The sequence below is a fragment of the Festucalex cinctus genome, chromosome 8 (assembly GCF_051991245.1).
Source record: "Festucalex cinctus isolate MCC-2025b chromosome 8, RoL_Fcin_1.0, whole genome shotgun sequence".
NCBI classification, from domain to species: Eukaryota; Metazoa; Chordata; class Actinopteri; order Syngnathiformes; family Syngnathidae; genus Festucalex; species Festucalex cinctus.
In genome coordinates this window covers 28,940,454-28,966,654 of record NC_135418.1, presented here as the reverse complement: position 1 = coordinate 28,966,654, position 26,201 = coordinate 28,940,454, and the positions used below count along the sequence as shown (strand labels likewise).

General features: G+C 39.5%; 2 protein-coding genes across 4 annotated transcripts; one reads left to right on the top strand and one right to left on the bottom strand.

The window, feature by feature from the left end:
• Window positions 1-26,153, top strand: pank4 (pantothenate kinase 4 (inactive)). Of its 3 annotated transcripts, XM_077529080.1 has the most exons (21): window positions 1-153; window positions 651-1,016; window positions 12,007-12,226; window positions 12,657-12,739; window positions 12,972-13,180; window positions 13,402-13,585; window positions 13,787-13,879; window positions 14,957-15,110; window positions 15,988-16,169; window positions 16,246-16,327; window positions 17,014-17,114; window positions 18,348-18,503; window positions 18,586-18,698; window positions 20,050-20,137; window positions 20,230-20,381; window positions 21,231-21,286; window positions 21,398-21,447; window positions 21,571-21,675; window positions 22,791-22,891; window positions 22,974-23,042; window positions 23,102-26,153. In XM_077529080.1, exons 3-21 carry the CDS (start codon window positions 12,097-12,099, stop codon window positions 23,331-23,333), a joined length of 2,340 nt encoding a protein of 779 aa, XP_077385206.1. In that variant the 5' UTR covers window positions 1-153; window positions 651-1,016; window positions 12,007-12,096; the 3' UTR covers window positions 23,334-26,153. The 3 variants fall into 3 exon arrangements, with proteins under 3 accessions (XP_077385206.1, XP_077385207.1, XP_077385205.1); XM_077529081.1 differs by lacking the exon at window positions 12,007-12,226; XM_077529079.1 differs by lacking the exons at window positions 1-153; window positions 651-1,016 and adding an exon at window positions 5,235-5,671.
• On the bottom strand, window positions 4,835-6,905 carry LOC144023517 (transcription factor HES-5-like). Its single transcript, XM_077529084.1, has 2 exons — window positions 6,644-6,905; window positions 4,835-5,579 (listed from the first exon to the last, which is right to left on the bottom strand). The coding sequence occupies exons 1-2, from the start codon at window positions 6,692-6,694 to the stop codon at window positions 5,196-5,198; spliced, it is 435 nt and encodes a 144-aa protein (XP_077385210.1). The 5' UTR covers window positions 6,695-6,905; the 3' UTR covers window positions 4,835-5,195.
• Window positions 26,154-26,201: the final 48 nt, after the last annotated feature.

Below are 26,201 nucleotides of genomic sequence, written 5' to 3'. Positions count from 1 at the left end.
GAACGTAAAAACAGACGCACACAACGCAGAAACTGTCGAGGCTAGTGGAATCGTGCTAACTGGCAAAACACTACCGTTTTTACATAAAGTCATCATTTTTTATTGTTTTTATTTTTAGTATTGACCTTGCTTGTAACTTCAAGGTGACAGCTGGTAAGACTCTGTACTTTCATTGTTCTAATATGACATATTCGAGGTAGCAGTGCTAAGCTAACTCGGAAGTATCGATTCATTCCTATTTTGCGCATGCGCACAGTGACGTTCATAGTCATAATTTCATTACCTGTCATTTCAGTGTCCTTTTTTTTTTTTTTGCCTCTGTAGTACTGTATAAATGAAGCAAGTAAATCTTATAGATGCTTATCTTAATATATATATAATTTTTATTCATGTATTTCCCCTTGTTTTGCCATGTAATTGTAATGTAATTTTACAGGATTAAAAATGGGAGCATAAAAACTGTTCCAAACAAATCATGTAAGCTCTGTGTGAGTCGCAACAAAAGTATGCACATTACTAGTTCTTAAATAATTTTATTATTTTATATTTATTATAAAGAAAACATTATAAATGTCAGTATAATGCAATAACATTGTACATGTTGCAAACAGTTCTCATTGTGGTTGTCAATGTCTGCTCCATCTGTGCAGAAGTTCATCTTTAAAGCACATGACTGGACAATGGACATGCCCAAGTGCCATCCCCTGATCCCCCTCGTGCCCCCCCACCCCTTCCACGCCGGGATCTGGGAGCCTTAGTGCCACACGACTTCCCACACCGGTTGAAAGGCGGCCCGCACAATAGAAGTGTGTCTACTCCCACAAAAGCCTCGGCCGGATTCCCAGGCCCCGGCCGGGGGCGAGGTGAGGGGGGGGGTGTCCCTTGACTCAGCCGCCATCTGCCCGGCGCTCGTGGGAAACACGCGACGGCCTTAAGACGCACACGGGGCTGCGTTACCATGGCAACAATCGGCACAAGCGTAGAAGATATGCGATACGGAAGATGACGGATGAAAGGTAGCGCTGTCATTTATTTGATTGCTATTTCATGAACGGACACGTTCATATTTCATATATATTTTCCCTGAATGTTTTCACGTGAGACTCAGTCGCACGTTTACGTCTCACGCTCGGGCCTCATCTGTCCACTGGGGGGGGTCTCACGGAGGGGGCGTCGGCGGTTTTGCTCGTGAACATTTTCCCACCGACCTTGCGTGAACCGCGCCGAGCGGCCCACCTGCTCCGTCTGACACGCCGTTGGCGCCATTGTCGCGCAGCACGCCGGCCTCCTCTGATTGGCCGCCGGCGAGCATAAAATGAGACGCGCTCGCAGGCTCGACCGGCACGTCTCGCTCGCGCTCGTTTGGACCCCAAAGCGTCACACGTCATCGTCATGTCTCTGTACGCGGACCTCCAACTTCAGGACAGCGTCAAGGAGCAGCTCTTTAGGTGAGTCACTCTTAGGGACACTCGTGTGTAGTTTAATTATTAATATTCCCAATATTTTTGGTTTCCTTGATTAGCAATGTGAGGGTCAAAATATTAGGAACATCCACAATTGAATCGGAATGCTGGCGTTTCATTCCCTTAACTACATTGGAAGCCCAAAATATTAGGAACAGCTTAAATCGAAACTAAAATATTATGATTATGAATAACCATTTTGACCAAAAGGCTTTGATCATTCGCATCATCCTCAAACGTTCTATTTCATCAGATTTCGTCAGATCTCGTCATGTTTCATTCTAATTTCATGCACCGGCAGCCCATTGAAAAGAGATACAGTGCTGCCATCTGCTGGCCATAGTTAGAGTGTTTTTGATTCCACAACCTATTGACCAGGCAGCGCTGCACTTAGATGTTGCACTGCCCGTTAATTAAAAATAAATAAATAAATTTATTTTATTTACATTTATTTATTTATTTACATTTATGGCGGCATACATCGTGATTTTTACTAATTGTTATTAAACATTTTTATGCGGTCAAAGAGTTATGTAAGTGGGTAAAAAATATTAAGAACGGTTGCAATTTATTACCATTTTTGCGAGGCTAAATAAGGAACTACATCAGACTGATGACCGTTCCTAATATTTGTTTCATTATTTAGGGACACGGGTGGGTCAAAATATTAGGAACAGTTGTTTTGGCACCGAAATGAAAGTTGTTCCTAATATTTGGAATTAAATAAAATACCTAAAATAGTAGAAACTGCTATTAGTGGGTGTAGCAAATTCAAATTAAATTTGAAAATTTGTCTCTCAAGGGATGCTGTTCCTAATAATTTGACCTTGGCAAAATAAGGGCTCCAAAATATTAGGAACAGTCGAGTTGTAGTTCCAGTTGTTTCTAATAATTTGGTTCCTTTATTTTTCTAGGTTTAGTGAACACATAATATAGAAAATTGGATTGTTCTTAATTCTGATTATTTTTTATGTTTCTGTACAACGCATCGCTCCAAATGTGACCGCACGTGACACGAATGAACATCTCGTCTTCTCGTCTTCAGGTGCAAGCTGCACACGCTGGAGAGGAAATGCAGCGGCGGCGTGGAGAAACTGCGCACCCTGCTGGAGGAGCTGGTACCGCAGCGCGGCCTGCCGCTGGCCGAGCTTGTGGAGAAGGCCAAGTGCTTCCTGACGCTGCGGCGGGCGCCGCTTTCCCACCGGGGTTACTCCAAACCCGCCCGCCAACTCCTGCGACTTTTCCCCGACGCCGACGAGGACCTGGCGCCGCTTTGCTGCTAGCGTCTCGCCGATAATTCGCTCCGCAGAGACTCGTCGCTGAAGACGTTTTTGGAGGTGGAGAGGCTGTTTGGTGGTGGAACTTTGATGACTTTGCTGCTATTTCCTCCCCCCCATGCACACAAAGTGTCTTATGGTTGTGTTTCTTTGCAACCACTCTGTTATTTTCATTTTTTTTTTAAGGCTGCAATCTTTTTTTTAAGAATGTGCTTAGCCAAACTAAACTATGTAAAAATGCGGCCTGGCGCATTTTCCACATACATCCTGCCTTGTTTCAAGGCCGTACCCGCATGATATATACCTTTTATTTTCTTTAAAAGGGGCTCTGCTATTATTTGACGTTATGCATATGTTGTATGCTTTCAGTTCTGTTTCGTTTTAATACATTTTTTTTTTAAATGAAAAGAATAAATCATGCACAATGTATTTGCGCCTCACTTGTTTCATTTTGTCCGTTGAAACACGTTGACACCCATTCAAAGTCCTCCAGTAAAAGCTCACGTGGGATTTGGGGATTGTGGGAGGAAGTCAGAGTACCTGGAGAAAATGCAAGAACCACAAAAGGAAAGCAAGGGTCGAGATTCGAACCCAGAACCTCAGAACTGTGAGGCGATATGTGCTGTCGAGAAGGTCACAATGCGAGCGAGCCCATAATCAAAATGGGAAATACAAAATAAAACGTACAAAAAAAACAGCATGTCTTGAAAAGCCAGAAAACATAAAAAAAAAAAAATAACAATAATAATAATAATAATTTAAAAAAATAAACGTAAAAATAATGCTTATTTCAACACATTCACTCGCAGCCAGCTGTTTTACTGGATTTTGGCAGATTTTGCAAGGCCCACAGAATATTGATATAAAAACATGGAACCTACCAAAAAAAAAAGTATATTTCTATCTGTTTCTGTTTTGTAGCAATTAGCATTAGAATATAGCTTAAGTTTCATAGTTATTCAAAATTCCTGTTGAAAACACTGGCAAAAAGAGCATGGCTGATCTCTAATACTCGGCTTCCACCTGCTGGCCCTTTGTGTAATAACTGACATTGCGCTTAAGCGCCCTCTGTAGGTCAGAAGCTGCATCAAAGCCTTCTGTATGCTCTAGTATAAAAAAAAAAATAGAAAAAAATGTATAAATACGTTTTTGGGAGTGAAGAACAAAGTATTGAAAAAACATATTTTGGGTTTGAATGAGATAATAACATAAATAAGTACATGGAAAATCATTTGGTAGCCAAGTGACAAGTGTGGTGACTTCACCGCATTTAGGTGGGAAATGACTCAAATGCTTGACCGTTGTTGCTTGTATTTCCCTTTTCAAAACTGAGCACACATTTGCATTCGTGGTTAGCACAGTGGTGTGGTACCGGGTTCAAATCTTGGCTTAGCCCCTCCCACTCCCTTATTGGCGTATGTTCTCCCCGGGCTTGCATTCATTTCATAATGTTCCATTTAATCCACTAATAAAAATCTTTTTTTCTGATTGTTATTGTTTTTCCCCATATCAACAAATAAGACAATAACAAATAAAAGCTCCCCTCCGAAAAAAAAAAAAGTGCAATTTTGACGATTCAGCAGCAACTACATCTGACTAAAAGCTATTTCTAATGTATTGAGCAAATTATTTGGTTTATTAACTCATTCAACCCCAAAAACATATAAATACGTTTTTTTTAATATACTTTGTCCTTCACTCCCAAAAATTTATTTATACATTTTTTTGTTTTTCTGTGCTGTAGCATACAGAAGGGTTTGATGCAGCTTCTGATCTGAAGAGGTCGCTTAAAGCAATGGTAGTTGTTACACAAAACGGCCAGCAGGTGGCAACAAGTGTTTTTTTTTAAACAGCTTTGTGAACAATGATTAGCCATTCTAATGCTAATTGCTGCTAAACGGAAACAGATACAAACATACTTTTTTTTTTCCTGATGAAAGAAGAGACTCTTATCTTTGTTTTGGTTGGTTCCATATTTTTATAGCAATAGAACACAATATTCTGTGGGCCTTGCAAAATCAGTCAAAAAATCAATAAATAAATCACAATAGAAACATAGGTGTTGTTTTTTCATGATTGCTTTAATGCGAATGCCTTGGTTTGAAAGCAATACATTCATTTTGACACCTAACACTGAAGGTGTGTTTGCCATTCGGATGCAGCGCGCATCCAAAAACACGCACGAGAATCGGAAACATGTTCAACATGTATGATCATTGCTCCTTCATAGAGGGAAATATACAAATACACCATTCAACGATGTACAGTCGATGCACTCCCAATATGGGAATCATTCGATTAAACTACAAACATAAACCCTTGAATACAAAGAACAGGAGTCTTTTCTCTTTTTTTTTTTCAACAAAAAGAACAACAATGCGAAAAGTTGTGTCAGCACAACAACACGTCAGCCTTCACAAAAGGCGAGTTGAACTTGATCCCAACTTGTGACGCTCTACCAGGGCCTCCAGGGGGCGCTGTTGGCCGAGCTCTCTTCCTTGCCGAGAGGAGACGACGACGAGTCGTCGTCGTCGTCGTCGTCGTCGTCCGCTCTCAGCTTCTCCTCACCGGAAGTCGGCAGTTGTTGGCCCAAGTAGCGCGTTTGGCCGGCTCGCTCCTCGGACAGGAATTGTGCCGCCTCCCTGGCGCACTTGGCGTAGCCGCGGCGGAGCGACTGGAGCCGCCGGAGGAAGCAGACGGTCATCTCCAGCACGTCGGCCTTCTCCATCTTGGAGTCGGGCTGCTGCTGGAGGAACTCCGGGGCCAGCAGAGTCTTGAGCTGCTCGATGCTGCTGTTGATTCGCTCTCGCCGTAACTTCTCCACAAGAGGTTTTCGAATCTGGAAACAAGAACGAGGAAGTTTCAAAACCACTTTTCCGAGTAGGCTGCCGCAGTGTTAAACAACATTCAAATACAGGAGGAATGTATTTGGTGAGTATCCGCAAGTTAAGTGTTTGTTAAAAGGAGATAGAGGGTGCAAAACAATTAGCCTTTATTTAATAATAAAAAAAAAAAAAATCTGTTTATTTTTTTTCAATTATAATGATTTTTTTATTTCAATTTTTTTTTTTAAAGGGAGGTGTTGCAAAAGTAGGTATACAATTATTTTTGAAAAAAGAAAGAAGACGTGTACAATAACTTAAAAAAATAATTTTCTACTGCTTTTGAAATGAAAAATAGTGTATTTTTCCTGTTATTTAGATTTAAATTGTATTTTTATTTTTCAATAAAATAAGTATTTTAATTGGGGGGAAAAACTGAAGAAAATGAATGTAATTTCCTCCCTGTTTTTATTTTATTTTATTATTATCATTATTATTATTTAATTAGGGATTTTTAAATGTATTTTTTAATTTAGAGGGAGGTGTTCCAAAAGTGGGTATACAATTATTATTTTTTTTAAATAGAAAGCAACATGTACAATAACTATTACAAATAAATATATTTTTTACTGGTTTTAATTTGAATTTTTTTATGAAAATTAATGTATTTTTCCTGTTATTTTGATGTAATTTGTTTTATTTATTTATTTTTACAATAAATGAAATAATTATTTTAATTAAAAAAAAAAGAAAATGAATGTAATTCTCCCGTTTATTTTTTTTTTGTATTTTATTTTAGCTATTACACGTGTATTCTCTTTTCTCCAACTGTATACCGACGTACTTTTGCACCTCCTGTATATTCCTCTGAGCCAAGTATCCAATAATGTCAAACGACACTCGAATTACACGTGTTATACAATTGGACAGAAATAAATGTTTAAAAAGCAGACGGTTAAAAAAAATAATAAAGGTTGCATCCAAACTTGTTGTCCTTAAAACTGTCAATTACACTGAACAAACGACGGTAGCCAAGATAGGTGCAAAGCTGTTCTTCATAAGACGATGACGATGAACATACCTTATGTGTGAGATTCACGTGAGAGTCTTGCAGAGAGATCACGGGTGCCATGTCTGGGATGTGTGGCGCTGTCCATGCACGATGTGCTCTCTCCTGCCTCCGTGCATCCTATTTATAGTCCCGCCTCTTCATGTCGGTGCGGGCCTCTGGACTTTCTCACACTTGGCAGCCAATCAGAGAGCAGCACGGGGGAGACAATAGTTAAGTCTCAGGGGAGCATCTGGACAGGGTGTTTGGGGGGTCATAAGTGGGGGTCTTCCTGAGCCCTGTGTGAATGTGGGAAAGCGGCGATCCCGAAGAGTGCACATCTGCTGCCATCAAAGGCTTTGAGCAAGGCAGGCACGCTTCTCGACCGCAATTAGATTGAGTGAACATACTGTAAAAAGTGAGTGGAAATCACATCTCACAGTTGTGGGTTCCGGGTTCATGTCAGTAGCGTGCCCCCCCCCCCCCCCCCCCCCCCGGCTTGCTATCAAATCCCGGAATAGAAAATGGATGGATGCTGAACTGAAATAACATGTTACCCATAATATACTTATTAACTCATTCACTCCCACCCATTTTCACTGATGCAAACCCCTTTACTGGATTTTGACTGCTTTTGCAAGGCCCACAGAGTATTTGTATTCTATTGCTATAAAACATGGAATCTACCAAAAGAAAAATTAGCATCTCTTCTTTCATCAGGAAAAAAAGTACATTTCTATCTGTTTCCGTTTTGCAGCAATTGGCATTAGAATATAGCTAAGTTTCATCACAATTTTGTTTAAAACAGTGGGGAAAAGAGTTTTTTGCAACATGGCTCTGTTTGATCTCTTATACTCTGCTGCCAGCTGCTGGCTTTTTTTGTAATAACTACCATTGCTTCAAGCGTTTTCTTCAGTTTAGAGGCTGCATCAAAGCCTTCTGTATGCTCTAGCATGAAAAAAAAAACATTAAAAAAAAAACGTATAAATACGTCTTTGGGAGCAAATGAGTTAATATACGTTGACGTTGTCACACCAAAAAAAAAATGTGGAATAGTAAACGTTTTACTGGATTTTGACTGATTTTCGCAAGGCCCACAGAATATTTCACAGTTCTATTGCGATAAAAATATGATGGAACCGACCAAAAGAAAGATTAATCTCTTTTTTTTTCATCAGGTAATTAAAAGTATATTTGTATCAGTTTCTGTTATGCAGCAATTAGCATTACAATATAGCTAAGTTTCATTATTATTCACAAATCTGTTTAAAACAGTGGGGGGAAAAAAAGATTGTTGCAACACGGCCTTGGTTGATCTCATACTCTCCTGCCACCTGCTGGCCGTTTTTGTGAATAACTACCGTTGCTTCAAGCGTTCTTTTCAGTTCAGGGGCTGCATCAAAGATTTCTGTATGTTGGAGCATGTATTAAAAATAAATAAAGAAATAATAAAACCTATAAATACGTTTTTGGGACCATGGTAATATTTAAAATAGAACGTATTTATACGTTTTTGGGAGCAAATGAGTTAAGAAATTTGGAGGGAGGCGCTAATTATGTCAAATGTCTCCACTAATTAGTTTTTTTTTTTTTTTCTGCCTTCTCATGTTGGAATGGCTCGAAGTTGGAATTTGGGGAATGAGGAAAATTGTTTCCCAACATGTGATAAATTTTGTGCTTTTTCTTTTTCTTTCTTTTTTTTTGTAAGTTGGAAGGTTTGAATCGGTTGGAAAATGTGTACAGATGAGCTGAATTTATAAAATGTCTCATTTATTTCAATGGAATTATTTTTTTTTTTGCCCCTGTGGAAATTTTGAATTATTCCCAAATTGTCCTGTTTTTGTTTTTTGTTTTTTTTTAAATTAGAATAATGCAGAACTACATTGGATAGTTTCTCACCACATACAAGACTGTTTCAGAAAATTAAAATATCATGATAAAGTCCATTATTTTCTGTAATGGAATTAAATACGCAAAAATGTCATACATTCTGGATTCATTACAAATCAACTGAAATATTGCAAGCCTTTTATTATTTTAATATTGCTGATTATGGCTTACAGCTTAAGAAAACTCAAATATCCTATCTCAAAATATTAGAATATTTCCTCAGACCAAGTAAAAAAAAAAAAAAATGCCATCATCAATCAATCAATCAATCCTGTATTGGTTGCCAATCCCTAGTCTAGTCCGACCCGATTAATTAATTCATTGACAAACTGAGATTGACGTGTCCAGTTGCTGAAATAACACTTTTCCTTGCAATAGTCTGCCACACGCAATAAAAAGTCATTTCTCACACACGATTATACGATAAAACAACAGTGAGTGACGGGCGTCTCTTTTATGGTTAACGAGGGGGGGGATGAATACGGCCGGCGTAAACAGTCGGCGGGAATGCTGGCCGAGTCCTGGGAATCCCGTGCACGTCTGAGTTCCTGCCGGCCCTAGAACAAAAAAAAGAAAAAGAACAAAAAACGGGGGTTGGGGGCGTCGCCATTGAGGAGCGGCGGTGGCTGTGAAGCTGTAAAGTGAGTCTGTGTGTCATCAAATGTGATGTGCAAGCAGACACACTTCTTTTGTCCCGCACAAGTGCGCTGAATGGAAAGCCAGTGTGGGAAAGCCGTGGAGAGAGACTCACAGATCCCCCCCCCCCACCATCAGGACAAAATGGGGGGGGGGTTTGCGGGCCTCTTTAGATGTTTACGTCAAGCGGATCGTTCATTATAATCCACATTCCCAGCCGACACGTACTTTCGTACGCTTTTGCTTGGCAATCGTTTTCTGGAAATGGCTAAAAAATACAACCAAGAAAAAGAAAAAAATATCACAATATTAGCACTATTTTCTATACACTTTATAATTGTTTTATGAGGTGATAGTAAGGAAGTAAATTAGGTTTATATGGGACTCACAAAATAGGTCAGAGGTCAACATCTGGCAGCTAATGCAAGATGAAAACAAATCAGTCAAATGACATGAATACATGTTGTAATATTCAAGCCGGTTTCAACCAAATGTGCTGTGATATGGACTTGAAAATTACAAGCTAAAAATCACAATATTTCACATGCAGTCAAACCTTCGACAGTGGCGTGCAGAGGGGCCTGCATGGCATCCACCTGATTCAGGCATTCAGTCCACCATAAGGAAGAAAAAATTTGAAATGAGCAGCAACATTAGCTAAACGTTAATATATAAAAACGTTCCCATCTGCACCCGACTGCCCGAAAAGTATTTGATGGGGCATCCGAATTACTCGAACGATTAGATATCGACAGTAACTTTCAAGATTGTCTGTCTGCAAAAAAAAAAATAATTAAAAAATCAAACACAACTACGATGAGCATATTCAACTCATGTTGTAACTGTGCTAGATCAGGCAAAATATTGCCATCTTTTTTTGCACAAAAAAAGTAAAAACAAAACAAACGAACAGAGATAAACATGATTTTTTTTTCTTTTTCTTTTGTAAGCAAAGATGGCTGATTTAATTAACTGGCTTTTCATATTGGCAAAAAAAAAAAAAAAAAAAAAAAGCAGATTTAAAAAAAAAAATTCCCCTCTCTTGTCGAATTAATGAATGAATGAATTCCGCCAAATATCAGAATCAGCTAAAAAAAAAAAAAAAAAATCTATATTGGTTGCAACCTAGTCGAAATATTGTTTTCGTGTCATATAATTTATTCATGCATGATTTATTCTTGTAACTGTGCTCGATCAGCTTGCATCCCCACGCTAAATATTGTCATATTTTTTTTGCATAAAAAAAGTAAAAACAAACTAACAAACAAACAGGGATAAAAATGATTAAATCAGTTGTAGTCACCCAATAGAGCTTCTTTTTTGTACGCGGTGATAGCTGATTTATTTAACTGGTTTTTCATATTGGCAAAAAAACAAATACTGTAAAGGACAATTGTTTGTATTTATTTATTTAAAATATCATCCAGCCAAAATATTTACCCAAATTCCTCTCTTCCTTTATCAAGCATCAGCCATGAAGGAAGGATGAGGGAAGACGAGGGGAGGCACAAGTGGGTGGTGGTCTGCTTGTGTCTTCTTTCCCCCCTGAATGAGTGCGAATTAGCATTTAACGAGGCACATGTCCGTGGAGCGGGCGCCGGCTCGATCATGTGAGGAGTGTGGGAACGTCTCGAGCCGCCGAGTCACAGTGCATGCGGCGTAATTAAAACATTACGACCACCCTAAACACAGCCCGGCGCCCCGCCCCCTCCTCCCTTCCCCTCCCTGAGGGGGATTTGGCACACTTCACAGGGAGATTTTCTTGACGGTCTATTACCACTCAGATGCGTTTATTTACGCTTATGTTTCAGTGCTGTGCCTTTTTAAATGATGCTGAACATACACAAAGGGTAAAACCACGTGACTTGGCTACTGTCATGCAGATAAATAAAGTTTTTATATATTTATTTATTTATTGATTGATTTGATTCAAACTAAAAACTACATCTATATGAATAGCATCGCCCACAAGATTAGCTGCACTATGTTTAATGATTGTGATCATTATTTGCAGTTTTGTTTTGTGTGGCCGCTGGTCAGTTTAAGACCCGTGTAACTAGTAGCACAACTTCATGTCACTAGTGAGGCTATAGCTAGCGAAATGACAACAGTGTGCTATACGAGTATGATTAGTGACACTATAAAATTGTGCTAGTTAACGTCTTGCTTTTCACTAGTTATTAAGTACTAGTAGCGCCTTCTTGTGATGATCCGACGAGAGGATTTTTCTCCTGTGAGCGTCGCCAAATAGCAGGACGATAGCGCCCCCTGCAGGCCTTAACTACTTCTTCTTCTTCTGCCTTTCTTTCTTATTTGTTTATTTTTATTTTAAAGTATATACTGTTTTTCTTTTGGAAACCAATATGTCGTTTTAATAGCAGTAAATCTGCGCTTTGACTTTATTTTTACAGTGTGCATAAATTCTTTACAGGGTGGATTTTGGATTTGACAGTCGTTTTTTTTTTTTTTTTTTTTTTTTAAGACTAATTTGCGTTCCGTTCTGTCTGATATTGTAGCGTTGTGCTTATTCTATATTTTGTACACTCTCTGTGTTGTTTTCGTGAATTATCATGATCAAATTCAGATGGCGAATTTATAGATGTGCAACATCATTTTTTTTCCGTTTCTGGTACTCACCTGTCGTGAGAGCACATATGCTTATTTCTTGCTAAACACTGCCGCCCTCTAGTGTTTGACAGTACAGAAGTACGGTATTTATAATTATGCTTTCTCGGATAATTTTTCAAAAAAACAAAAAAAAAAAACATTAAAAGTATTAAAATAAGGTATTCTATAACTTAACTGACAAAATTATTCTACAATATCAATTATTGACACCACATTTTTATGTTGACCATTTTCACGTTCAGTTCTTGAGACCCCGCCCACCAACTCGTGCGTGCTCGCTGATTGGCCCGGCGGACGTACGCCTGCCTGGCAACGTCAGCACGCCGTCGACTATGGCGGAATGCAGCCAAGCTGACGGCGGCGTCGCGAGCCGTCACCATACCATGGATAAAAGCATCACTCTACCTCCAGACGAAATATTCCGCAACTTGGAGAACGCCAAGCGCTTCGCCATAGACATAGGTAACCGTAAACGTGAACGTTTTACTCACCTTTAACGCTATGCGGCTAAAAATGTAAACAAAATAGCAAGTGGTGTTGCGTTCAAGGATAGACTTGGGTACATGCAAATGTCAACGTTTACTTTCACTTTAACGCTGTGTGGCAAAAAAATGTAAACAAAATAGCAAGTGGTGTTGCGTTCATGGACCGAGGGTATCAGTGAAAGTCAGTGGGACAACAGGCAACGGTCTCATCAGGTGACATTCAGCTGCTTCTTTTGAATGTACTCACAAACACGCCCAATTTGTTTAGTAATCTAAACAACCCGAGGGCGGATAGGAGATTTGCATCTGGAGCCAGTAGCTGGGTTGTTGATTTTGTCGATTCAAATCACTTGAGAAAATTCTCCAGCTAGTTGCATGAATATCTGCTTGTGACTTCTTCTCGACAGGTGGATCTCTCACCAAACTCGCCTACTACTCTACAGTTCAGCACAAAGTGGCCAAAGTTCGCTCGTTCGACCACTCCGCCAAGGCAATTAACTTTTTTTTCTTACACCCTCAAACTTTATTAGCGTATTGACCCCGTCCCCGCAAAGTCCTGGGAATGTTTTTCATGTATACGTTACTGCTCGATAAAGAGCAATTCGTTATTGGAACCGTTTTACACTGGTAAAGTTAATTCTGGCTAAATCTTTTAAGTATGGTTTGAAGATAGTACTGTATTAGAAGTCAAGTTAGCGTTTTGCGTTTGTTTTGTCTCCCAGGAGGCGGCCAGCGACAAACTTTATGAGATCTCGGTTCAAGAGGAGGTGACGGCGCGCCTGCACTTCATCAAGTTTGAAAATGCCTACATCGAAACCTGCTTGGACTTCATCAAAGACCACCTGGTCAACACCGACACCAAAGTCATCAAGGCCACGGGTGGTGGGGCGCACAAATTCAAAGAACTGCTGGAGAGGAAACTGAGACTCAAGTGAGTCGATTGATGACCCAATTTGTTTGTTACACACTCAGACTTTTCATTTGTAAAAAGACAGACACAGCTTACAACCCCCTTTTTTTTTTTTTTTTGGCTAAAACTATGTTGCCGTTTCCTGTTTTATGCGCCTCATCTTTGCCATTATTGGTTGAATTCTATTGTGTGGTAGCTTTATGAAAAAAAAAAAAAGCTAAAGTGTTTGTTTGTGTTGTGAGAGTGGACAAGGAGGACGAGATGACGTGTCTGATCAAGGGCTGCAACTTTGTGCTGAGGAACATCCCTCACGAGGCCTTCGTGTACGCCAAACACGCCGACTCCGAGTTCCGCTTCCAGACCACCCAGCCGGACATCTTCCCCTACCTGCTCGTCAACATCGGCTCCGGGGTCTCCATCGTCAAGGTTTACAAACTCTTATTTTGCAGTGTCGTGTGACTTCGGTCTCGCATTGCAATGCGAGCCCGAAGGCACTTTCACGTCAATTTCAGTAGACAGTAGAGGACAAAATGGAAGTGCCATGAAATTAATGAAAATTGATTCATTTGTTTGAACACAATATACACATACAGCATATATTTACTTCCTGTATTGTCCTGCTGACAGGTGGAGTCAGAGGACAAATTTGAGCGTATCGGAGGAAGCTCGATAGGTGGGGGGACGTTCTGGGGCCTTGGGGCTTTACTCACCAAAACAAAGGTATTTATTTTCTTATGCACACGATTGTAAAATGAAACTTGATCACCGGTGACAGCATATAGCAGCTAGCCAGTCTAGCTAAGCTAACATAGCAGTCTACGTCTTTACTCGGTACTACTTGTCAAATCAATAAACAGATGGCCTCAAATGCACCAAATTAAAGTCTTTTTATCTACAGAAAAATTGGTCATACCACGATATGACACTTTTGGTTATGGACATAGGGCAGCTAACAGGTCGTTGGCTAGCTAGCTAGCTCGCTAAGCTAAGGTAGCCTCTACCCTCAATACTCTTTCTTATCAAACATCCATCCATCCATCCATTTTCTTGACCGCTTATTCCTCACAAGGGTTGCGGGGGTTGCTGGCGCCTATCTCAGCTGGCTCTGGGACACCCTGGACTGGTTGCCAGCCAATCGCAGGGCACACAGAGACGAACAACCATCCATACGCACAAGCACACCGACGGGACAATTTGGAGCGCCCAATTAACCTGCCATGCATGTCTTTGGAATGTGGGAGGAGACCGGAGTACCCGGAGAAGACCCACGCGGACACGGGGAGAACATGCAAACTCCACCCAGGAAGGCCGGAGCCTGGACTCGAACCGGAGTCCTCAGAACTGGGAGGCGGACGTGCTAACCACTCGGTCACCGTGCCGCCCTCTTATCAAACATTTGGACTCAAATTCACAACAAAAGATATAAATCAAATTATTTTTCATAAACATTTGATTCCTACCAACAGGACATGCTATTTATTGACAAACTTGGCAGCTAACCAGCCTAGCTAAGCTAACGTAGCAATCTGTAGCTTGACGTTAAATCAAGGTCCTTTATTCATTAAAAAAAAAAATACAATAAAATACACCTTACCCAAATTTCATGACAATGAAAGATTTGGACTAAAGTACTTGGACAACGCTGCTTGGCTTAAGAGGTCTAGTGAGGTGCGCATATTATCACACATTTGACCCTGCTAAAAATAACTAGCATGGACCACAGCACAAAAAGTTTTTTTTTTTAGCAATTTTTATTGTGCCAATATTTGCTTCAAAACCCAAATGTCCTACTTGCAGAGGTTTGACGAGCTGCTCCAACTGGCCTCCAAGGGGCAGCACACCAACGTGGACATGCTGGTCAAAGACATTTACGGCGGATCCTACGGCTCCCTCGGCCTCACTGGCGACTTGATAGCCAGCAGCTTCGGGAAGTCCGCCACGGCTGACAAAGGTGAAGCGCACGCTCGTCATTTTCCGCCGCACGCGTAACCTAACGTTGTGGCCGCTAGTGTTAATTTCGTCACCACACATTTTTTACCGGACTAAAACTAGACTAGACTAGACAAAAACACTCATTAATAAACAATAACTGGGACTAAATCAGTCTGCATTTTCGTCAACTAATAAAGACAAGACGAAAATGTCCTTCACTTCATAAAAACTGCACTAAAAATCTACGGACATTTTAGTTGATCAACAAAAGCGAGACGAAAATGACATGATTTTGTAAGATCTTATCTCTGCTAACCTGTCACGTCTGTGACACTGTCATGTGACACACCCCCTTTCAAATCTGTAGCAAGAAAGTGCAACATGCACAAAAACATGGGACTGAGGTGGATTCACGGTAAGGTTAAAAAAAAAAAAAAAGGAAATTATAGTTATAATTTAGCATTAATCCAACGGCTATAACGTCCCAACAATAATACAAATGCTGGCTAACTTGCTAGCTCATAGCATGGAGCCATAGTAGCCACTGTTTTGCATCAAAAAGATGAGAGAAAATTTGACGTGAAATAGTTTTAGATCCGAAAAGGTTCAATATAATCTTCTAACAAAAAAATAGTGGTAAAATGGGTGTCCCGACTCAAAGTTGACTAAAACTGGACGAATAAAATTACATTTTCCTGGACTAAAATAAAGACTAAAATTTATATTCGACTCAAAATTGACAAAATAAAAACAGGATGAGGTCGACTAATTGTGATTTAAAAACTAACAAGCGTGACTGAAATTGGACTCAAACTGAGACTAAATGGAAAAATGGTGAATAAAATCAACACTAGCGTCCGGTTGGGTGTACCTCTGACGTGCGGTGCCTTTTTCAGAGTTCTCCAAAGAGGACATGGCGAAGAGTTTGCTGCACATGATCAGCAACGACATCGGGCAGCTGGCCTGCCTGTACGCCAAACTGCACCAGCTGTCGCGGGTCTACTTCGGAGGCTTCTTCATTCGGGGCCATCCGGTCACCATGCACACCATCACCTACAGCATCAACTTCTTCACCAAGGTAATGATGACTTTAAACCTGAAGACAGATATTCACATCGCAATTGTGGGGCTTACGTTTGCGTGCATGTGCGCAGGGCGAGGTGCAGGCCTTGTTCCTCCGACATGAAGGCTATCTGGGAGCCATCGGGGCTTTTCTCAAAGGAGCGGAAGAAGACAGTAAGGCCGACAGATCAGTTTCACACAAAACTTTTCTTTTTTTTTGTGTGCAATACTTGGAATTTATAACACACGGGTATTATTTTTGAAACAATCTCCTTTACTCCTTAACTCATTCACTTGCCGCCATTTTCACATTTCGCAATCCCGTTCGCTCCCGGCTGTTTTACTGGATTTTGACTGATTTTGCAAGGCCCACAGAATATTGTGTTCTATTGCTATAAAAGCATGGAACCTATCAAAAGAAAGATTAAAGTCTCTTCTCTCATCAGGAAAAAAAAGTATGTTTCTATCTGTTTCTGTTTTGCACCAATTAGCATTAGAAGAGAGCTAAGTTTCATCAGTTTTCACAAATCTATTCAAAATTGTAAGTAATTGAGCTTTTTTTTCTACATGGCTCTGGTTGATCTCCTTTGCTCTGCTGCCACCTGCTGGCCGTTTGTGTAATAACTACCATTTCTGCAACCGTTCTTTGCAGTTGAGAGGCTGCATCAAAGCCTTCTGTATGCTCTAGCATAAAAAAACAAAAAAAAACAAAAAACGGATAAATACGTCTTTGGGACACTTAGAATATTTTAAAAAACGTATTTATACGTTATTGGGAGCAAATGAATTAATATGCCTGACTATATTATTATTATTCGTCACATTGTAGAGTATATAATCAGACTGTATCTGCGTTCCAGATCCGAACCAGTACAGCTGGGGTGAGAATTACGCCGGCAGCTCCGGCCTGATGAGTATTTCTCCGGAAATGAATCCCATGCAACGCGCACGAAGCGGAACGGTGAGCAAACAACAAACGACCGCAATCGCCTTCCCCTTTCCTTCCACTCGTTGAAATCTTTACGTGTCATCTTTGATTGACTTGATCATGAAATCACATCTGTCCTCATTATCGTCATCTTCTTTTTATTTCCCCCCCCACCACACATTCTTCTGTCTCGCTTAACCTTCAGTTTCCCGTAAGTACCTCCGCCGGGCCTCGCCTTTTTGTACGCTGCTGACTCACCTCCTTGCGCTTCGTCTCGTGCACACGGTTTGAGTTTTTGGAGACAACAAAGTTGCATCTGTCGCTTTTTTTTTTTTTTCTCCCCCTAATACTATGTGCAGCATGACGGTTCGCGTTTCAAAATTCAAAATCTAATGTAATGCAAATGTTTGAATTTTAAAACTACTCACGTTCTAAAAGAGGCCTGACAGACTCATTATGGACAGGAAACAGGAAGGCCCAAACAAAGCGATACTAGTGCCTACTGTTTTTTTTTTTTTTTTGGGTATGCATTGCTATATTAATTAGTTGTTTTTTTTCTAAAAAAAAAAAAAATCCAATAGCCAATTTGATATCTGATTTATGTATTTATTTTTCATTTCTATGTCTATTTATTTATTACCCCATTGTGTTTTTGGGTAAACAATTTCGTTTTTTTTTGTTTTTTCTTCCAGCATTAATTTGCATCAATGTCTACAAAAATATTAAATCTGAGAAAAGAAAAATTCTCTTGGATAATGCACATTTTGAATGTTCAGAAATTTAACATGATGAGTCGCTAAAGTTTGCAACACTTTTTTTTTATTTTTTTTTATTTTGTATACAAGCTCATCAGGAAAAAAAAGTATATTTCTATCTGTTTTCGTTTTGCAGCAATTAGCATTAGAATATAGCTAAGTTTCATCATTATTCACAAAACAATTTGGAATTTTGAGCAAATGAGCTTTTTTGCCAACATGGCTCCGGTTGATCTCTTATACTCTGCTGCCACCTGCTGGCCGTTTGTGTAATAACTACCATTTCTATAACCGTTCTTTGCAGTTGAGAGGCTGCATCAAAGCCTTCTGTATGCTCTAGCATAAAAACAAAACAAAAATAAAATGTATAAATACGTCTTTGGCACTCATAAAACATTTAAAATGGAACGTATTTTTACGTTTTTGATTCATGGCATATGTTTCTCATCATACTCAAAACAAAAATATTTGGCTTCAATTGGAACGCTGTCGTTTGATTGACCTTCTCCAGTTCGACATGCTGGAGATGGACCGTCTGGAGAGGCAGCTGGTGAATCTCCATCTGCTGCAGGACCCGTCCTCCTACATCCCGGACACGGTGGACCTCACCGAGGACGCCCCCGCCCGCGAATATTGGCTGGACTGCTTCGAGGAGGCCCTCGACGGGGTCAGATCATCGCTCGTCAACACAACGCAACGCACTACCGCCATCTGGACGTGCGACGTGTTGTTGTTGTTGTTCCGTTTAGGTGGTGAAGCGGGCGGTGGCCAGCCAGCCTGACATGGCCGAGTCGGTGGAGCGGGCCGAGAAATTCCGTCACAAGTACAGACACAAGCTGCAGACCCTGCGACATCAACCCTTGTAAGATACGACTGCGACAATTTCAAGCTTTATGCTACATGCTCTGTGTGGACTCGTTAGTAAACATTAGAAGTACACACTATTTGGAGTTTGTAAAATGGAACCTTGGAATTTGAATTTAATGTATTAATGGACCATAAATGTGAGAATTAAGAAAGCAAGGATGAGTAATTTAACTTAACACACATTTTTTCCAACAGTAACGAGAATGGGTATTTGACTAATTGATCGGGAAAATTTGCAATTACCAGTAATATTGATTTAAAAAAACAAAAAATAAAACTACAAATATTTTTTATTATTATTATTTTCAGTTAGACTAAAGAAAGTTTACACAAACTCCACTCCTGAGATGACCGACAATTATATTATAATTATATTAAATTATAGCAAATCGAGAGTTAAAATATACAATAATACAAAATAATCCACCCTCAATTCAAAAACGGTTATTAAAAAATTCTTTTTCAAGAATATTTTTTTCCCAATTTTTTTTTGTATTTTTATTTTTAAATAAGCTCTTTGATATAGCGTTAACTTAATTTATGCACATGCATGTGTAAGTATTACATGCATAGGGCTGCTCGATTATGAAGAAAATATTGGTCATGATTAATTTGGGAATAATTAAAATCACGATTAGGACAAACTTTTTTTTTTTTTTTGTGCAAATAAAAAAAAATATTAAGACAAATAAATTTAATTGAAACACTTTAATTATGCAAGTTTCTTTTGGACCAAACAAGATTTATTAAATGAGTTATTTTCAAAGTTAAAAAAAAATAATAATTAAACTCAAAATGACCATTAAAAGGGATACTTGACTCATTGAACAATTTTCAGCAGTAAAAAGTTAATATTTTGTCTATAATTAATGTGTAAACTTTTATTTTTCATGTACAATCAATACCTTTGAAAAGTAATTGTTCTACTTGCTGTCAACTGATGATGACATCACCTGTACTAAGGAAGTCGGTAACAACCAATCATGGGATCACCTGCTTTCTGGGGTTGGTCAACAAACTGAGCCATGATTGGTCGTTACCTACTTCCTCAGCACAGGTGACGTCATCAGCAGTCGACAGCAAGTAGAAAAATTACTTTTTAAAGGTACTAATCGTACATGTAAATTAATTATAGACAAAATATTCACTTTTTACTGCTAAAAATGGCTCAATGAGTCAAGTATCCATGTAATAATATTTTATTTTTGTTTACGATTATTCCTTAATTGTGGAGTGCAACAACTGAAATTGTAATTGAATTTCAATTAATCGCACAGCCCTACATGTGCTTATATTTGTTTTTTGTTTTTTTTTGTCCATGGCTGACATGTTTCCTTGTCACCCAGCGCTTACGGATCGCTGACGGTCCGAAGTCTGCTGGACACGAGGGAGCACTGTTTAAACGAGTTCAACTTTCCCGATCCGTACTCCAAGGTTGGTCTGCGCTTCGTCCCGTCCTCCCGCAAACGTTTGCTCTCGTCCGCCCGTGCGTTTTCAAGCTCACGTTTCACGCCCGTGCGTTCAAGATCAAGCAGAAGGAGAACGACGGCGCTCTCAAGTACTACCGGAAGGCCGTCAGGTGTCTGGAGTCGCTGGAATGGGAGCAGAGACAGTTTGCGTTGGTTCGAGGCGTCCTGGCCGGGAACGTCTTCGACTGGGGAGCCAAGGCCGTGTCCGAGTGAGTGCGCTGCCGATGACGACTTGAACGGAGGAATCATGAGGGACAAACGGTTTAAATTAGGCTTTTACATTATTTTATTTTATTAGTTTTTTTGGGAATAGTGTACCGTGCTAAACCTTGTTAGATTTTTTTTTGAAGGTGTTTTATCTGGTGCTGGAACGCATTAATGGCATTTGCATTCATTTCATTGGGAAAGATGATTTGAGTTTCAAGTGATTTTATGCAGTTTTATAACTGACCATTGACCGTTAATTCATTCACTTGCAACTGTTTTACTGGATTTTGACTGATTTTGCGAGGCTGCACAGAATATTGTGTTCTATGCCTTAAAAACATGGAACCTACCAAAAAAAAATATTAGTCTCTTCTTTCATCTGGAAACAAAAAATATATTTCTATCTGTTTCCATTCTGCAGCAATTTGCATTATTCGCAAATCTACTTCGAATTTTGAGTAATTGAGCTTTTTTCCAACATGGCCCTGGTTGATCTCTTATACTCTGCTGCCACTTCCTGGCCATTTGTCTAATAACTACCATTCTGCAACTGTTCTTTGCAGTTGAAAGGCTGCATCAAAGCGCTCTGTATGATGTAGCATAAAAAAAAAAGAAAGAAAAACATATAAATACGTCTTTGGCACACAAAAACCATTTAAAATAGAACGGATTTATACGTTTTTGGGAGCAAATGAGCTAATGTTAAAATGTTACTTAAAACCTCGCCTGTACATTTAATTAGGTTTTAGTTAATGATGACACTTGAGATCGTTACCCATTGAAAATGGTACCTAATGTCTAGTGTCTATTGAGGGACTTTATAAATGTTGTTTACTTTTCCTCATGTGCAGTGTCCTGGAATCCGACCCCGAGTTTGGCTTCGAGGAAGCAAAAAGGCAGCTGGAAGGTAATAATAATATGATTAAAAAAAAAAAAGAAAAAAAAAAGAGAGAGATAAGCGTACATGCGTCATCAAAATTAATCTTTTTTTTTTTTTTTTTTTCTCGTTCGTCCTTAGAGCGGCCGTGGCTCGTGGATTCATACGACCAGTGGCTCCAGAGACTTAAGGTCAATTGTTTGTCGTAACCCGGCTGGTTATCATTTTTTTTTTTTCGGTCCTGTTTGCTGTTGCTCGCCTGCCCGGTCGGCAATGAGTGCTTGAATGCGATCCATCCTGGTTGTGTCTTACAGGGGCGTCCTCACAAGTGTGCCTTGTTTTTCGTAGATAATAGCGGCGTAGACATCATTCTAGGAGTGATGCCTTTTGTCAGGGAGCTTCTCGCTCGGGGAACCGAGGTAAGGCCGAGACCGGGGCGGGGCCCCGCTCATGTATGCTACCCGGACTAAAATTTTGGGACACACCTCCTAATCACTCAGGCCTTTATTTACATGCATTAGTTGGGATAATGTTAAACCTTCACGTCAGTATATATTTCACACATCATTTTATGGAGTAAAATGATGGAGAACTGCAACAAAAAATGGCCACACAACATTGTGGAGCGACACACATCTTGACTTGATCCATGGCAGGAATCCTTATTTGAATTTGACCGAGAGATCTGTAAAGAAAAAAAGCATAGTAAAGTTTTTTCACTCAGAAATTCTTAGTAAATTTTACAAGAAGAATTTGAGTATGTTACCAGTTTATTTTTTTTTAAAAAAGAAAGAAAAGATAAAGTTACTCAACCATTTAAGATTGAACTCCCAAGACCTTCAACTTGGGAGACAGCCACTCTACCACCTGAGCCATGCCACTCCTGCTTTTTGTCACTAAACGGCATTGCTGGTGTGTCCAAAATCAAACCAAAAACCAAACGGGTCTCTTGGAGCTACAAGGATTCCATCTGACACCATCAATATGCTAACACACAATAGGAATGGCATGGCTCAGGTGGTAGAGTGGCTGTCTCCCCACCTGAAGTTTGTGGGTTTGTTCCTCCACTTTGGAGGAGCTTTTATTTATTTATTTATTTATTATTATTATTTATATTTATTGTACTGTTTTTTTAACTTTTTACTTAGATATTTCTGAGTGGAAAAAAAACTTTACCAGTTTTTTTTTCGGTAAATATTATTATTATTATTATTATTTTATTATCATCATCATCATAATTTCTTTTTTTGTACAGTGTTCTGCTGTTTTGATTAGCATAAAAATATGTTGTGGATAAGTAACAAAAATAGAAAAAAAAAAAGTGGTAAGTGACGTCTATTTACCCCAATGCGAACAAACAATGCAAAAACACAAAATGGAGTAAAATCTGTTCAATTCTATTGAATTTAATTGAATTCTATCTGTGCACTTCATGATTTTATGAAACCCAGATAAGCATTCATATTTCAATGTTGTCAGCAAATTCCATCACATCTTATTCGCAACTCTTGAATTGACCGTTTCCTTGCTGTAGGTGGTGCTAGCGAGCAACTCCGGTCCGGCCCTGAACGACGTCACGAACGGCGAGCTGCAGATTCTGACAGAGAGGATCGCCGCCATGGATCCGGTCATTCAGTGAGCGACGCCGTTTCGTCGCGAAAACTCGTCATCTCAATCTCGTCGTTTTTGACATCTCTCAGCTTGTCGTCTCGTTCAGGGCGGGGCTAAGGGACGACAGGTTGACCTTGATTCCCAGCGGCTCCAGTTCTCCCTGCCTGGATCTAAGGTAGCGATGCCGACCAAAAGAATTTTCCTCGTGACGGACTTGTTTTTTGTCACCCGCAGCCGCCTAGACAAAGTTTTGGCCATGGTGGTGCGCGAGCGTCACACGGACCTGGTGATCATCGAGGGGATGGGCCGGGCCATCCACACCAACTACTACGCCACGCTGAGCTGCGAGAGCCTCAAGATGGCCGTCATCAAGAACTCCTGGCTGGCCGACCGGCTCGGCGGCAAACTCTTCAGCGTGGTCTTCAAGTACGAGGCGCCGGCCGCCGACGCCGACGTCGCCGTGTGAGCCTGCACGCTTTTTTTTTTTTTTTTTTGGACTGAACAAAAAGGAATGTAAGGAAGCGTGAGCGAATGTTTGACTGGCACGGGAAAGTATTCACGTTTATTTCAGTGTTTTAAACGTTTTGGTTCATTTGGCTTCACTTGGCTGGATTTACACGGCGGGTCCAAGTGCCCAATTCCAATTTATTGACTATCACGTATTTATTTGTCAGACTGTTTATTGACAGTGAGCTACCCGTCAATAGTGAAAGTCCGCAAATAGTTGACCCACTCACAACAGGAAGTTGTAATTGCGTATAGGTGCCACAAGATGGTGGCAAAGTAATGAAAAACCGTGAAGCTCATAAAGCTCAGAGCCATTTTGACCCACAGAAAGAAAAAACAGAACCACAAAACCTTTTTGACATCTGAAATGAGGAATATAGTGTTTTTTTTCTTCTTTTTTTTAACCTGTATGAATAAAAAAAAAAGGATCATTATGAACTCTACAAAGAGCCACAAATAGCACATTTTAATTCTGTATGTAACAAAAACATTTTAAACTAAAAATAATAATAATAATAAATGCTTGGTTGAAACTTACTTTCAAATAAAATAGTCACTGTTTATTTGAATTGTTCTTATAATCATGGAATGAAAGCCAAACTGAAATGATCCACTTGCTTTTTTGTTGTTGTTGTTTTTTTGCTCCTGAACCTCAGTGTCGTCACATCAGTTGATTTCATTTCCACACGATTGTGTTACAAAATTAATAGGAAATACAAACACAATCAATAAAAGAGAACAATCAATAAAAGGAGAACATTTACATATTATGCAGTTATATAAAGACGTTCAATAAATTACTAATGCAGGCATACAATGGCATTCAATAAAAGAGAACATTTATTCCTATTAATTTTGCCACTCCTGTGACTCCATAAAGTCATAGGAGTGCCAAAATTAATATGAAATACAAAGACAATCAATAAAAGAGAACACTTACAAATGTAGTCACATGAAGGCAATCAATAAAAGAGAACATTTGCAAAAACAGTCATATAAAGATAATCAATAAAAAAAGAACATTAATGCTTTCCCCATTTGGCTTTTGCTTATTCCGTTTTGTTATTGCATGCGCTTGAATGCCTCACGTCTCGTAAAAAAACAAATGCCCCGCCCATAACAATGGCCTTGGGCAGACCTTTTGTTTTAAATGAATGCGTGCTTGTCAGTGCTGTCTGAAGTGGTTTTTGGAAAAGAAAAGAAAAAAGCCCCGCCCCTAATTGTCCAGCCTGACTAGTTGTATTTCCTATTAATTTTGGCACTCCTATGATTCTATAGAGTCACAGGAGTAGCAAAATTAATAGGGATAAATGTTCTCTTTTATTGAATGCCTTTGTATGTCTATGTTTGTAAATGGTCTTTTATTGAATGCTGTTATATGTTTGCGTTAGTAAATATTCTCTTTTATTGAATGTCTTTATAGAACTGCATTTGTAAATGTTCTTTTATATTGATTGATGTTGTCTGTTTGTATTTCCTATTAATTTTGGCACTCCTGTGACTCCGTATCTGTGAGTTGTGAGCAATGTTTTGTTTTGACGAAGTCTACACAGGCAAGCTGGAGTCAATGATCTCATTCCCAAAGAAATCAAACTTGTGAGGCAGTCATGCCAACCACTTTTTTGAATTGTTTATGTATTGTATTTAATAACGGATGTACCATCAATTTACTTGATTAACATATTTGTCTATGATACTGTAATTTTAACATGTTTATTTGCACTCGCGTCAGCTGACATCTGGCACAAATCTGTTTTGTATCCACATTTGGAATAAGGTCCGATTCTAATCCGAAGAAATCCGATTTAGCGCGTTTATTTCTCTTCGTGTCACTTGAGAGCAAAGTCATGCATGGAAATTGCGTCACATGAACCTCGCAGCGTAAATCCAGCCTTGGTGTCACTCAGGATTTAGGAAGTTCTTATGAAGTCACGTGTCACCCCCACCCCAAAATGCATTTCTTACTCAAAAGTGCATTTAATGTGCCTTGGGGCCTGACGGAAAGAAGGAATTTGAACTCCCGTCAAGGCTCCACAGTCGCGCATTATATTGCACTCTACTGTAAAACTGTCAAATCAGTTGTTCTCAAACTGCCTGGGTCGATGCACAATTAACCTTTGCACTGAATTACGTTGTATGATTAAAAATGAAGAGTTGCCAAAATTGATGCAACGACGGATTATTTTGAGGGTGTGCATATTTATGCTACCGGGTTAATGTATGTCTTTATTTTTCTCGTTTTTTTTTTTTTTCACTTGGGATAGACAGGCTTTATTTGTAGGTCACAACACTGGTGTAAAAAGCGTCCAAATTGTTTTTATATAATATTTTAATATCACTAAAATGTGACATTCGAAGAGGGGTGTGTCGACTTTTGATATCCACTGTATGTTTAATTGGCATTAAGATTATGAGGAGGTCCTTTGGAAAAAAAAAAAAAATGCCTCCGCAGTTTGAGAATCCCTGATGTCAAATGAGGACTTTCAGGAAGTGATACATGCAATGAACCGCCTCCTCCGCTAGGTGGCAGTCTTGCACTGTGAAGTAGGGAGAAAAAAAAAGTAACTGTCACAACACTTGTTCATGATTTTCGACTGGGAGCTTCTCATTCATTCATTCAGGTGAGAACAACTCAAGGTGGCATAAGCGCCTTAAACATGACTTGTGTATCTCATTTTTTTGCGTTGTAATCATGTATAGAAAGCACATTTTCTTCATTGTCATTCATCTGATTGGTTTTTCTTTAAAAGGCAGGCAATAAAAAAATCTTTCAGCTGTGTGCATTTGTGAAAGTGGATCACAAGCGAGTCCGCCGACGGTATTAAAG